The sequence below is a fragment of the Molossus molossus genome, unplaced genomic scaffold (assembly GCF_014108415.1).
Source record: "Molossus molossus isolate mMolMol1 unplaced genomic scaffold, mMolMol1.p scaffold_m16_p_3, whole genome shotgun sequence".
In the NCBI taxonomy this organism is placed as follows: domain Eukaryota; kingdom Metazoa; phylum Chordata; class Mammalia; order Chiroptera; family Molossidae; genus Molossus; species Molossus molossus.
In genome coordinates this window covers 67,347,283-67,360,385 of record NW_023425366.1, presented here as the reverse complement: position 1 = coordinate 67,360,385, position 13,103 = coordinate 67,347,283, and the positions used below count along the sequence as shown (strand labels likewise).

Sequence of the window (13,103 nt, the reverse complement as noted above, 5' to 3'; positions counted from 1 at the left end):
ACTTGAATGGGAAACAGGAGGTCTAAGCACCCCCCCCCCAAGAGAACCAGCCCACTCTTCAACAAATGAAAAGAAACAACCTCTCCCCCCCAAATCCCTAGATATTTTAGAAAAATGTAAGAGTATTAAACCAAATTAAGATTTTTTTGTTTTCTTTTTTTAAAATTAATTTTTGTTACAGATATTTCTCCCCCCCCCCCAACAGCCTCCTCCCCATCCCTCCCCCTCCCAAGCATTGTTGTCTATGTGCATTGGTTACACATACATGTATATAAGTTCTTTGGTTTGTCTCATCCCTCCCCTCCGCCCCCCTCCTCTGAGGTTTGTCAGTCTGAACCATACTTTCTATTTTCTATGTCTCTGGGTCTGTTTTGTTCATCAGCTTTTCCTGTTTATTATATTCCACAAATAAGTGAGATTATGTGGTGTTTATCTTCTCTGATTGACTTATTTTGCTTAGCATTACTCTCCAGGACCCTCCATGTCATCTTAGAGGATATGAGATCTTTCTTTCTTTCAGCTGCACAGTATTCCATTGTGTACATGTACCACAGCTTTTTTTTTATCCACTCATTTATTGATGGAAATTAGGGCTGTTTCCAGATCTTAGCAATTGTAAATGGTGATGCTATGAAGACAGGTGTACATATATTCTTTCTGATTGGTGTTTCAGGCTTCTTAGGATATTTTCCTAGAAGTGGGATCACTGGGTCAAATGGCAGTTTAATTTTTAATTTTTTGAGGACACACCATATTGTTTCATAGTGGCTGCACCAGTCTGCATTCCCACCAGCAGTGTACTAGAGTTCCTTTTCTCCACACCCTCGCCAACACTTGTTTAACGATTTGTTGATGGCGGCCATTCTGGCAGGTGTGAGGTGATACCTCATTGTTGTTTTAATTTGCATCTCTCTTATGATTAGCATTTTTTCATATGTCTCTTGACCATTTGTATGTCTTCTTTGGAGAGGTGTCTATTTAGGTCCTCTGCCCATTTTTTAATTGGATTGTCTTCCTTTTGTTGAGTTGCATAAATATTCTATATATTTTGGAAATTAACCCTTAACTAATGTATCATTGGCAATTATTCTCACCCCTACAGTGGGCTCCGTTTTGATTTTGATGGTTGTTTCTTTTGCTATGCACAAGCTTTTTAGTTTGATGTAGTCCCATGTATTAATTTTTTCCTGTTTCTCTTGCCTTAGGCATTGTATCAGTGAAAATTCTGCTGCGTGTGATGTCATAAATTTTGTTGCTTACATTTCGTCTAGGATTTTTATGGATTCACAGGTCACATTTAAGTCTTTTATCCATTTTGAGTGTATTCTTGTGTATGGTATAAGTTGGTCTACTTTTATTTATTTTTTTGCATGTAGCTCTCCAATTTTCCCAACACTGTTTATTAAAGAGGCTGTCTTTGCTCCACTGTATGCTCTTGCTACCTTTGTCAAATATTAACTGAGCATAATGTCTTGGGTCTACTTCTGGGTTCTCTGTTCTCTTCCATTGAACTATATGCCTGTTCTTGTGCCAGTACCAGGCTGATTTGATTACAATGGCTTTGTAGTATAACCTGGTATCTGGTTTGTAATACCTCCTACTTTGTTCTTCTTTATCAAGATTGCTGTGGCTATTCGGGATCTTTGTTGGTTTCATATGAGCTTTTGAAGTATTTGTTCTAGTTGTGTGAAATATTTCATTGGTATTTTAATGGGGATTGCATTAAATCTATAGATTGCTTTGGGGAGTATGGGCATTTTAATGATGTTAATTCTTCCAATCCATGAACAAGGTATATGCGTCCACTTTTTTATGTCTTCCTCTACTTTTTTCAATGTCCTGTAATTTCCTGCAAATAGGTCCTTTACTTCTTTGGTTAAGTTTATTCCTAGGTATCTTAATTTTTTTGTTGCAATGGTAAATGGGATTGTTTTTTAGTGTCTCTTTCTGTGAGTTCATTATTGAAGCATAAGAATGCCATTGATTTCTTGACATTAATTTTGTATCCTGCTACTTTATTTATTAAATCTAGATTTTTGATGGAGTCTTTAGGGTTTTCTATGTACAATATCATGTCATCTGCAAATAATGACAGTTTCACTATATCCTTTCCAATTTGGATCCCTTTTATTTTTTTTCACGTCTAATTGCTGTTGTTAAGATTTCCAGTACTACGTTAAATTAGAGTAGCAAAAGTGGGCATCCCTGTCTTGTTCCTGTTTGTAAGGGAAATGCTTTTACTTTTTGTCCTGTGAGTATGATGTTGGCTATGAGTTTTTCATATATGGCCTTTATTATGCCGAGATATGATCCTTCTATTTGCACATTGCTTAGTGTTATCAGAAATGGGTGCTGGATTTTGTCAAATGCTTTTTCAGCATCGATTGACATGATGCTATGATTTTTATCTTTTTTTGTTTGTTTGTTTATGTGGTGTATCACATTTATTTATTTGCAATTATTGTACCAGCCTTGTATCCCTGGGATGAATCCCACTTAGTCATGGTGAATAATTTTTTTTTTAATGTATTGCTGGATCTGATTTGCTGATATTTAGTTAAAGATTTTGGCATCTATGTTCATCAGGGATACTGACCTGTAGTTTTCTTTCTTTGTAGTGTCTTTATCTGGTTTTGGAATTAGAATTATGATGGCCTCATAAAACGAGTTTGGAAGTCTTTCTTCTTCTTGAATTTTTTGAAATAGTTTGAGGAGCATGGGTGTTAGTTCTTCTTTCAATGTTCGATAAAACTCCCCTGTGAAGCCAATCAACCCAGGCTTTTGTTTGCTGGGAGATTCTTGATTACATCTTCAATTTCCTCAGCTGTTATTGATCTGTTCAAGTTTTCTATCTCTTCCTGGTTCAGTTTTGGAAGACTGTGTGTTTCTAGAAATTTGTCCATTTCACTTAGATTGTCTAATTTGTTTTCATATAATTGTTCACAGTATTTGTATACAATCCTTTGTATTTCTGTGGTGTCAATTGGTACCTTTTTCCTTCCTGATTTTGTTTATTTCAGTCCTCTGTCTTTGTTTCTTTGAGTCTAGGTATAGGTCCAACAATCTTGTTTATCTTTTCAAAGAATCAGCTGTTTGTTTCATTGATCTTTTGAAATTTCTTTTCTTTCTTTTCTTTTTTTTTATCCTCACCTGAGGACATTTTTGCATTTATCTTCAGATAGAGCAGGAGGGAGAGAGGGGGGTAGAGAGAGAGAGAAACATAGACCTGAGAGAGACACATTGACTGGCTGCCACCCACACGACCCCAACCGGGGCCAGGGACAAACTGCAACCAAGGTACGTGCCCCTTAGTGGGAACCGAACCCGGGACTCTCTGGTCCACAGGCTGAAGCTCTAACCACTGAGCAAAACTGGCTAGGTCTCTTTCTTTTTTGTCTCTATGTCATTTATTTCTGCTCTGATATTTACTGTTTATTTCCTTCTACTTGCTCTGGGTTTTGCTTTTTGTTTGCTTCCTAGTTCCTTAAGTTGTGAGGTTAAACAGTCAATTAGAAATTTTTCTTGTTTCCTGAGGTAGGCCTGTAGTGCTATGAAGTTCCTTCTCAGGATTGCTTTTGCTACATCCCATAGATTTTGTGTTGTTGTGTGTTCATTTTCATTGGTTTCCAGGAATTTTAAAATTTCTTCCTTGATCTCCATGGTAACCCATTTGCTGTGTGATAACATACCATTTAGCCTCCATGTGTTTGAATGTTTTTGTTGTAACTGATTTCTAGTTTCATGCCATTGTGATCTGAGAAGATGCTTGATATGATTTCAATCTTCTTGAACTTGTAGAGACTTAGTTTGTGTCTTAACATGTGGTCTATCTTTGAGAATGTCCCATGTTCACTTGAGAAGAATGTGAATTCTGCAGTTTTGGGATATAATTCACTGTAGATATCTATTAAGTCCATCTGATCAAGTGCAACATTTAGAGTCTGTATCCTTTTTAACTGTTTGTCTAGAGAATCTATCCAGTGATGTCAGTGGGTTGTTGAAGTCCCTTACTATTATTGTATTGCTGTCAATTTCTCCTTTAAAGTCCTCCAGTAGTTTTTTGATATATTTTGGTGCTCCTATATTGGTGCATATATGTTTACCAAGGTTATATTTTCCTGTTGAATAGATTCTTTCAATATTATGTAGTGGTCTTCCTTGTCCCTAGTTATGGCCTTCGTTTTGAAGTCTATTTTATCAGATATGAGTATTGCTACCCAAGCTTTTTTTCTTTTCTGTTTGCTTGGAAGATTTTTTTCCATCCCCTCACTTTCAACCTAGGTGAGTCTTTTCTTGGGAGGTGGGTCTCTTGTAAATAATATATGAGTCATGCTTTCTCATTCAATCAGCTACTCTTTGTCTTTTGATTGGAGTATTCAATCCATTTACATTTAAGGTTATTACTGATATGTACTTACTTATTGCCCTTTTTGTTTATTGTTCTATTTTCCTTCCTATCTCTTCTACTAATTAAAGAATTCCTTTTAACATTTCTTGCAGTGCTGGTTTGGTGCTAATATATTCCCTTAGCCTTTTTTCTGTCTGGGAAGCTCGCTATTTCACCTATTTTGAAGGATAGCCTTACTGGATAGAGTAGTCTTAGATTCAGATCCTTTGCATTACCTTGATTACTTCATGCCATTCCCCTCTGGCCTGCAGGGTTTCTGTTGAGAAGTCAGCTGAGAGCCTTGTGGGGATTCCTTTGCAGGTAACCTATTGCTTATCTCTTGCTGCCTTTAGGATTCTCTTTGTCTTTAATTTTTGTCATTTTAATTATTATGTGTCTTGGTGTGGGCCTCTTTGGGTTCTTCTTACTTGGGGCTCTGTGCTTCTTGTACTTGTATGCCTTTTCCTTCACCAAGTTAGGGAAGTTTTCTGTCATTGTTTTTTAAAATATATTCTATCATCCTTGCTCATTTTTTCTTCTTCTGGAACTCCTATGATACAGATGTTGTTAAGTTTGATATTGTCCCATGGTTCTCTTAGACTGTCTTCCTGTTTTTTAATTGTTTTTTCTTTTTGGTTCTCTGATTGGGTGATTTTTTTCCACCCAGTCTTCTAATTCACTGACCTGATCTTTAGCCTCCCCTACTTTGCTGGTTATTCCTTCCAAAGTGTTCTTTATTTCTGCTATGTCATTCTTCATTTTCACTTGGTTGGTTTTCAATCTTCTCTATCTTTACTCATGCTGTTGAGCTTCCTCATGACCATTACTCTGAACTCTCCCTCTGATATCTTGCTCAATTCCCTTTCATTTATTTCATCTTCTGACAAATTATATTGTTCTTTCATTTTTAATTTGTTTCTTTGTTTCACCATTTTGGCTGTCTGAATGGGTTTTGGAGGCTGCCAAATTTTCCCTGTGGGTGTTGGTGTTCTGCTGTTTGTGGCTCCCTCTATTGGGTTTAGATGCACGTGGGAGGACCCATGTTAAACTCCACTGTCAAGTCTTACTTTCCTGTGTAGATTTGCAAGCCCAGGAAAGGTTCTGTTATCCTCTCTAGCTTTTTGCTTGCGGGCTATTAGTCTCAGTTACTTGATGAGGCTTGGGTTGTAGCCCTCAACTGAATTAAAAAAAAATCCCTCAGGTGTTCAAAGTAAGAGGATTTCCAATAGGTGGGGCAGATGCTTGATGGCTGTTAATGAGCCTCAATTTGCATTTCTCTGACCTGGCTGGGTGGTGTTGCTTCTCCCTGGGGCTTTTTGAGTAATATGACTACTGTCCTGTGAGGGAGTGATTCAGCACAGCACTCCCACTGCCGTCCCAGCTCTCAAAGCTCCCAAGTCTCTCCACACAGTTCCAGTCCAGTCTGCCCTCCCTCTGCAGGAGCCCAAGGTGAGTGGCTGTAGCTAATTTAGTGTTCTGTCCCAGCCCTCTGCACTGTGGAGTCGGCTTGGAATTGTAACCCTGAGGGAGCTGCTCATAGCTAAAACAGCTGCTGTCCATGGGCTCCAGCCCACCCTCTTGCACCTCCCCAGTTCCTACCCGGCTCGTTTTGGTGTCCTCTTTCTGACCGTGCTTATACGGGTTCTCTCCAGTTGCTTTTCTGTTGGTTTTTCCTGATGATTTGTCTTTATTTTAGTTGTAATTCCAGTTTGATCCTGGGAGATGGTCTGTGTAGCTTCCATTCACTCCACTGCCATTTTGGAATCCAAATTAAGATTTTTTTAAAAGCCACTATAACATAATCTGCTTGACAGAAAAATTAAATTTCACCCCTGTCTATCTTTCTACCCATTGCTTATCAATATAAATAAGTGAGATTTTTCATTCATTGATACTATGACTATTATATCTCCCTTAATGGTTCATTATTAATGCTTCTTTATCTTACTGGGTGAATAATAGTCATTTATATTTGCTAGAAAGCAGAACTATTTTTATTTGGTACTTATTTTATCATTGGTTCTTATCTGGAGTTTAGTAACTCCAGAACAAATGAAATTTCGAAGTTATCTGTGGAAACCTCAATATCTCAATATAAATCTACATAATGAGTCCTGGCCAGTTTGGCTCAGCAGTTAAAGCATCAGCTTGTGGACCAAAGAGTCATGGGTTCAATTGTGGTCAAGGGCTTAAACCTTGATTGCAGTTTGGTCCCCAGCCCTGGTCAGGGTTGTGCGGGAGGCAACCAATCGATGTGTCTCTCTCACATCTATGTTTCTCTTTTTCTCTCTGCGCCCCCCCCCCCCCCATTGTATCAAAAAATAAATGGAAAAATATCCTCGGGTGAGGATTTAAAATAAATAAATCTACATAATGAATATTCTGGCATATTGGAAAGGGTACTTGATGAGGAGCTAGAGAACTGAGGGAGAAATCCAAAGTGTTCCTGTTTAATGCCGGGTTTACTTGGTTTAAACCTCTTATCAATATTTACTAAATTTGTCTATTCAAAGAAGTCACTTCTTAGAGGGTTGGAAAGATGGTTCCCAAGTCAGCTAATACTTAGATGAAACAATTCTATAGTATTCTCCAAGGACCCTGTAACCCTAGTCCTGTAGGCTGGGTGCTGTGCGCTAGGATGGGCCTCCACATGCCTGCAGAGCCAATACACGTCACTGCCCCAGAGCGATGGACCCTGCTCCTCACCCATCCAGAAAGAAGCTATTTATAAGTTATTCTCTGGATAGTGGTGAGCCACACCAAGCTCAGAAGTACCTGGAGTCTTCCTGAGACACACACAGAGAAGCATAATTATTCTTTCCATGCAGTGGACAGAAATGAAGGCGAACCCTCCAGGCCCACCAGCTCAGGTTGCCAGGCTGGCTGAGCTATTTAAAGATGACTGTGAAAGCAGACATCACAGGTTTGTGTGAGAAAACATGCTTTAATAAGGTGGCACCAAATGGAAAATTGCAAAATATCGTACTAGACAATAGAAGATATTTCATTTGGAGAGAAAAATAACAATTTTATTCTGACAAGACCTTTTATTCTACTTACACTCATATTGTTTCTCAAGATTAAAACTCAGAATGCTTTTAAAACTAAAGTTCTAATTGAGTTTCAGGAAAATAGCTAAAGAGCCACCTGACAGATGACTTTAATTTATATAACAGGAATTTCCACTCACCACTCCTCCAAAATATTTCCCTATGTAGAAGTCATCGAGGCTGTGCAGCTCCAGGTAGGTGGCTCCTAGTTCTTTAGCAAGTTGGATCCCTTCTGTCGTACTGACACAGCTCCCTCTGTCAGATGTACACAGTGGGCATGTGCAAGGTAATTCTTCTGAGAAAAAGAATGTGAGCAATTAGGAGCTTTGAACTTAAATGGTAAAAATGTACATAGACAATCTCAACATTAAACAACAAATTAAGAGCTCATACCAGAGTCATTGCTCAAGGGCATTTAGTATATCCATGATCCACTAAGACTCTGAATAAAAAGTGTCAACGATAATAGGCAAGTTCCTAAAATAAACAAGCTTTAACTGCAAGAAGAATAAGCAGTATTTTAGAAAACAGAATAATTTTAAAATATGTGAATGGGTATTACCAAGGCTATTACAGAAATTGTACCATGAGCCAGTAATGGCTGGCCTGCTTCCTTTTATGCAAACTTGACATCCTGAGTATCAATACAAATTTAACAACTTGGTTGCCCATAGAAATCATGGAAAATAGTGGGGTTTTTGTTTGTTTGTTTGGTAATACATTTTAAATATATTCAGCAACTCTGAACAGACCTTATACTTTTATTTTAATAGAACTCTCAATTTGACCTGAATCTTCAAGGTGGCAAAACTGCTTTTCTCTTTGTAGATTTCATATAAAGTGCATTCTTATTAATCCAGACATTTCAATTACTAGACACTAAAGCATTCAGCTGCAGAGACCAAATTCAATCACTCAATCTTTTTCAAGATTGAAAAATAAAAAAATAAAGGAATCAAAAGTATTTACTCAAAATGTGTACTCTCTCCCAAGATTCATGCTTGTACAATGTACAGACCATGACTGGGAAGGTGCTAGATCAGCCTATCAATAAGTACACTCCTCAGTAGGCTAAGAATGTATGTTCAACCGTGTATCTGTCAGCCAGCTGCACCGTGTTTCATGCAGAAACATCAAACATGTCGTTGTTCACAGGCAGCCAAGTCAAAAAGGGGTAAATCTGTTTCTAGAAATGCATGCTGTTGTAGGTTGGCTTCCAGGGGAAATAGACTCTGCGATGGAAATTGGGGTGCAGGAGGTTTGCTAGGGGGTGATCTTGGGAACAGCTCTTCTCAGGAGTGAAGGAAGTAGGACTAGGCGGAGGAAAAATTCAAACAGCAATATAGTTGCAACAGAGACCCAGTTGATCCTGTGAATGGTTCCCCATTTGGAGAAAGGCAGCTGGACCTTTGTATTCATAAACCCGCTAGAAATTAGAGAGGACCGCTGAGTAAAGGGGGCACAACCTCGGGCAAGCAGCTTCTGTCAGTGGAGGGTCATGCCTGAAAAGGGACTCAACTATGGGGCACGAGCAGCCCACAAGCCCAGTATCAGAGGAGGTAAGATCAGTGGCCTTGAAAGGGCATTTGGAAAACTCCCCACAGCACACACCACAGATGTTCTACCACAGAGCTGCATATTGATGGCGCACACATATGTACAAATAGAGTGTACACTAAGGGTATTTAGTGCATGTGCATACTGTATATGTAACTACACGTGTGTGCACATGACTTAATTTCAGCTTCATTGAAAGCATTTTAGAGCTCAGAAACCATGTACATACTCACGTCCTCATTTTATAGAGGAGGAAACTGAGGCTCAGAGAGGTTAAGTGACTTGTCCAAGTCTCCTTGTGTTAGAGATGGAGAAACAATAAAAACTGTTACTTGTTCCACCTGATAAATAAAGGGACATCAAAAAATAAGCTAAAAATTTGAGTAAAGAATTATAGATTCCAAACAAATGGTGATTTAACAGTTAAGCTTGGATTCTCTAAATTATGTTATAAATTCTACTCTGAGTTTCTGCATTTACTATTTCCAAGATCAATGTAAGTTTGGAGAAGATGAAGTTTTCAAACAGAATTTAGCCTATTTTGAAAACAGCACATTGGTATTTTACATTCTTTACAAAGCACTTATAAACAGTGCCTTTAATGTTCTGAAGACAGAAGGTTTCTTATGTCTACAAAGCTCTCCTTATGTTGATGGAATGGGGTGGGTAGGCATTCAACTTTATTTCTATACAAAAGTAAAGCAAAGTCAGTAGTGTTTCAATTGAAAAATTAAGTCAACACAATTTAAAATAATTTTTAACAAATAATCTTGATTTGAAGGCAAATATAACTAATTTCAGGTTTAATTTAGCTGTGTGGGGTTCCCCACTGTGAGTAGTCATAAGCATTTTAATAAAGTTCCTCCTTATATCTAATCTTATGTAGCTTCCATGTCACAAAAGATGTTTCTTTGGGTTTACACACACAGAAAAGGAAACAGGCCTAATCATTATGTGTTAGGTAGGAGCATCAACAACACATTTATAGAATAAATAACCCTTCATTGAGCATGCCTTGAGGAACAAAGAGAGGACCCAACATAGTCTTAAACTACGGTGCCTTCTTCAAGACTCACTCCTGTGAGCCTGCCTCAGGGTCCAAGGGACTTTGTGAATCAGGCTTCTAGTTAACACTGTAGCCTTTTCCTATATGTTGTCTTTTTAGTTATCACTAAAAGTCTATTATTTTACAGCAAACACAGTGTAACTGGAATTCAAATAAACGGCATCTCTTTCTTTTCTTTTTTTTATCCTCACCCAAGGACACTCTTTCATTTTTGTTCAGATAGAGCGGGAGGGAGAGAGAGGAAGAGACAGAGAAAGAAACATTGACGTGAAAGGGACATATCAAGTGGCTGCCACCCGCATGACCCAACCAGGGCCAGGGACAAACTGCAACCGAGGTACATGCCCTTAGCGGGAACTGAATCACCCGGGCCTCTCCAGACCTCAGGCCAACACTCTAACCGCTGAGCCAATCCGGCCAGGGCAAATGGCATCTTTCAAAGCAGTGGTTTTGAGAACCTGTAGAGTGATTCTTACAGTGTTGCCAATGCTTGAAACTTTTAGAAATCCTTGTAAGAGTTCTAGCCTAGCAGAGTACTAGGCTATATCAGAGCTTCAAATAGAAAAGAAGACAGGATGCCAATTTTCAGAAGCTGAAGGCTATGAATATACTCTAGACATATTTGAAAAAATTTTTTCTACTTTAAAGATAAATTCAGTATTTAGTAAAAGCCAAAAATTTATTCAGAGCCAATAATGAGGAGGAAGATATACCCAGTCAAGCCTGTCAAAACATGTATAACAAAAGAAAGAGGTGAGACTGACTGTCTTTGCTGAACTAATTCTAAAAAGAGATCAAGAGAGGAGTAACTAGGAGTTACAAGGGATTGGCAAGGAAAGGGGAGACAATAAATGTCCTTGAGTTGAAGAGAGATTTAGCTTTTCAATTACTTTGGAATCAAATCTTATATGGTAAATTAATTTCATCTTGTCAGTGAAATTTATTTTTTTCACTTATATATTATCATTCATAAAATCATTCAAGCATTCATAAACAAATATTTATTAAGCACCTACCACATCAAATACTAAGGATATAAGGACACAACGATAAAAGAAGTTCATAGTCAACTGAGCCAAGACAGACATGACTGCAAACAATTATAAGGTAAGTACTAAAATAAAGATGAACAAAATCACCAAGGGAGTGGAAGAAAATTAACTCTGCCTGGAGGATTAGGGAGGGCTCATAGAACAGGTGCTGATTTAAAAGACAGACATGAATTTGCTGTGCAGGTTTGATGGGTGGTGTGCAGACGGATATTCCAATCAGAGAATATAGCCTGGACTTAAGAAAAAAAGAGAACACATTCACTTCCAGTTTCAAGATGACAAGCTAAGCCCGCACTGCAATCTCTTCTCCCTGCTGAATCACAAAATGATAAAGAGGGGGAGAGGTAATGGGGCAAAGAAAGGAAGAAAGGGAGGAATGGGAGGAAGGAAGAAAGGAAAGGAGGAGGATGTGCATCCACAGCAACACAAATCAGAGGAGAGGTTCTCATTAGCCCGCAGACTGAGAGGCTGAAAGCTGAAGGCTGATGGCACAGGACCAAAGAGGAAAGCTGAAGTTCTGAGCACACGCGGGACATCCGCTACGCACTGTGGCAACATCCAGAATGCTCACTGCTCAACAATGGGGGCGGGGAGGAGAAGGCCCAAGGGCAACCCAGTGGAGATTAGCGGTAGTACCCTTGTGAGAGCAGCTGGGCCCGCAGATCCTGGGTGTGTTCCCATTCCCACACCTGCCCCTGGGAGCAGATGGGCAGAGGAGAAGAAAGGCATCCATCCAACAGGGAATCTAAACTGCAAAACTAGGCAAATTAGGAATTAGGAAACATTTGAGAAGCATCCATCCCATGAAATAAAATTCATCAAATGGAAAGACTTATATAATAAATCTCAAAACCAGACTTAATAGAGCAATCAAAACAGAATCTTAAAATATGTATAATTAATTGAGAGAGGATTTTTTTGAAAAAGTATTTACATCCTTAAAACAGGAACAGGAAATTATGAAAGAGAACTCACAGAGATCTTGGATATAAAAAGCTGTTGCAATAAAAAAAAATTTTAATAAAGCAGAAACAAACTCAAAATAACTAATTTGTGAATTGAAAAAACAAAACAAAACAAAAGACATTCTCCCATAATGTAATAGGGAGAGAAATAAAGGGATAGGAAATATAAAAGAAAGATAAATGGAGGAGAGATCCAGAACTTTTAACATTAGCCTAGTAAGAGTCCCAAATATAGAGAATAGAGAAAATGAAGGGAAGGTGATACCTGAAGAAGTCACAAAGTTGAGACTTTTCCAGATCTAAAGAAAGACATTAAGTTCTTCAAGTAGTTCAGTATGATGAGCATATGACACAGAGGATACAGCTCTCTTGTATTTTTGGCAAGACTTACAATAGAAAATTAATGAAATAAGATAAAAATATTAGATTGGAATAAGGGTGTCAGTGGGAACCCATGATTTAGAATATATATATATAATTAATTGGCAGAGGATTTAAATATATATATATGCATGCCTAGAAGCCATGACACCTAAAGTAATGAAGACCCCCAGAGCCCATATCTTGATTTCTAAATATCACTACTCATTACAAGGAACCAGGGCTCCTTGAAGAAAGGACTGATTCCAGGGCTGGGACAGGCAAAGTCTAAGGTGAGCCTGGGACATCTTGTGCTAGAAAATAAGGACGAACTCAGAAACTGATTGGAGCTAGCTTGGAGAGGCTCCCTCTAGGCAAATTTGGGGTAATTTGAGCATCAGAAAAACTAACAAGAAGAATAGATTATAAAATATTGAATTTAAAGAACAAATCCATGAATCATAATAATTCTAAAAGAAACATGTAGGAGCAGAAAGAAGGGAAAGCTCTATTTACAGAAGAACACCACCTAATAAGTGTAGAAGGAATGATTTTAAAAAAAAATTGCTTTTGCAAAAAAAAAAAAAAATTGAAAGAGAGAAAGATGGCGGGGGGGCAGGACTAGAGCGAGGGTGTGTGTGTGAGCGTGTAAGCAAGTGTGAAAGA

The 13,103-nt window shown here is 38.3% G+C and overlaps 1 protein-coding gene across 2 annotated transcripts in view; it reads right to left on the bottom strand.

Moving 5' to 3' along the window:
- Positions 1-13,103, bottom strand: part of RHOBTB3 (Rho related BTB domain containing 3) — a 60,898-nt gene that overhangs the window by 31,713 nt on the left and 16,082 nt on the right. Inside the window, exon 4 of one of the 2 annotated variants that reach the window (XM_036280601.1) lies at positions 7,578-7,729. In XM_036280601.1, the coding sequence (XP_036136494.1) occupies positions 7,578-7,729 (152 nt within the window). Of the gene's footprint in view, positions 1-7,577; positions 7,733-13,103 lie in introns of both variants that reach the window. The other variant, XM_036280599.1, reaches the window with a different exon arrangement.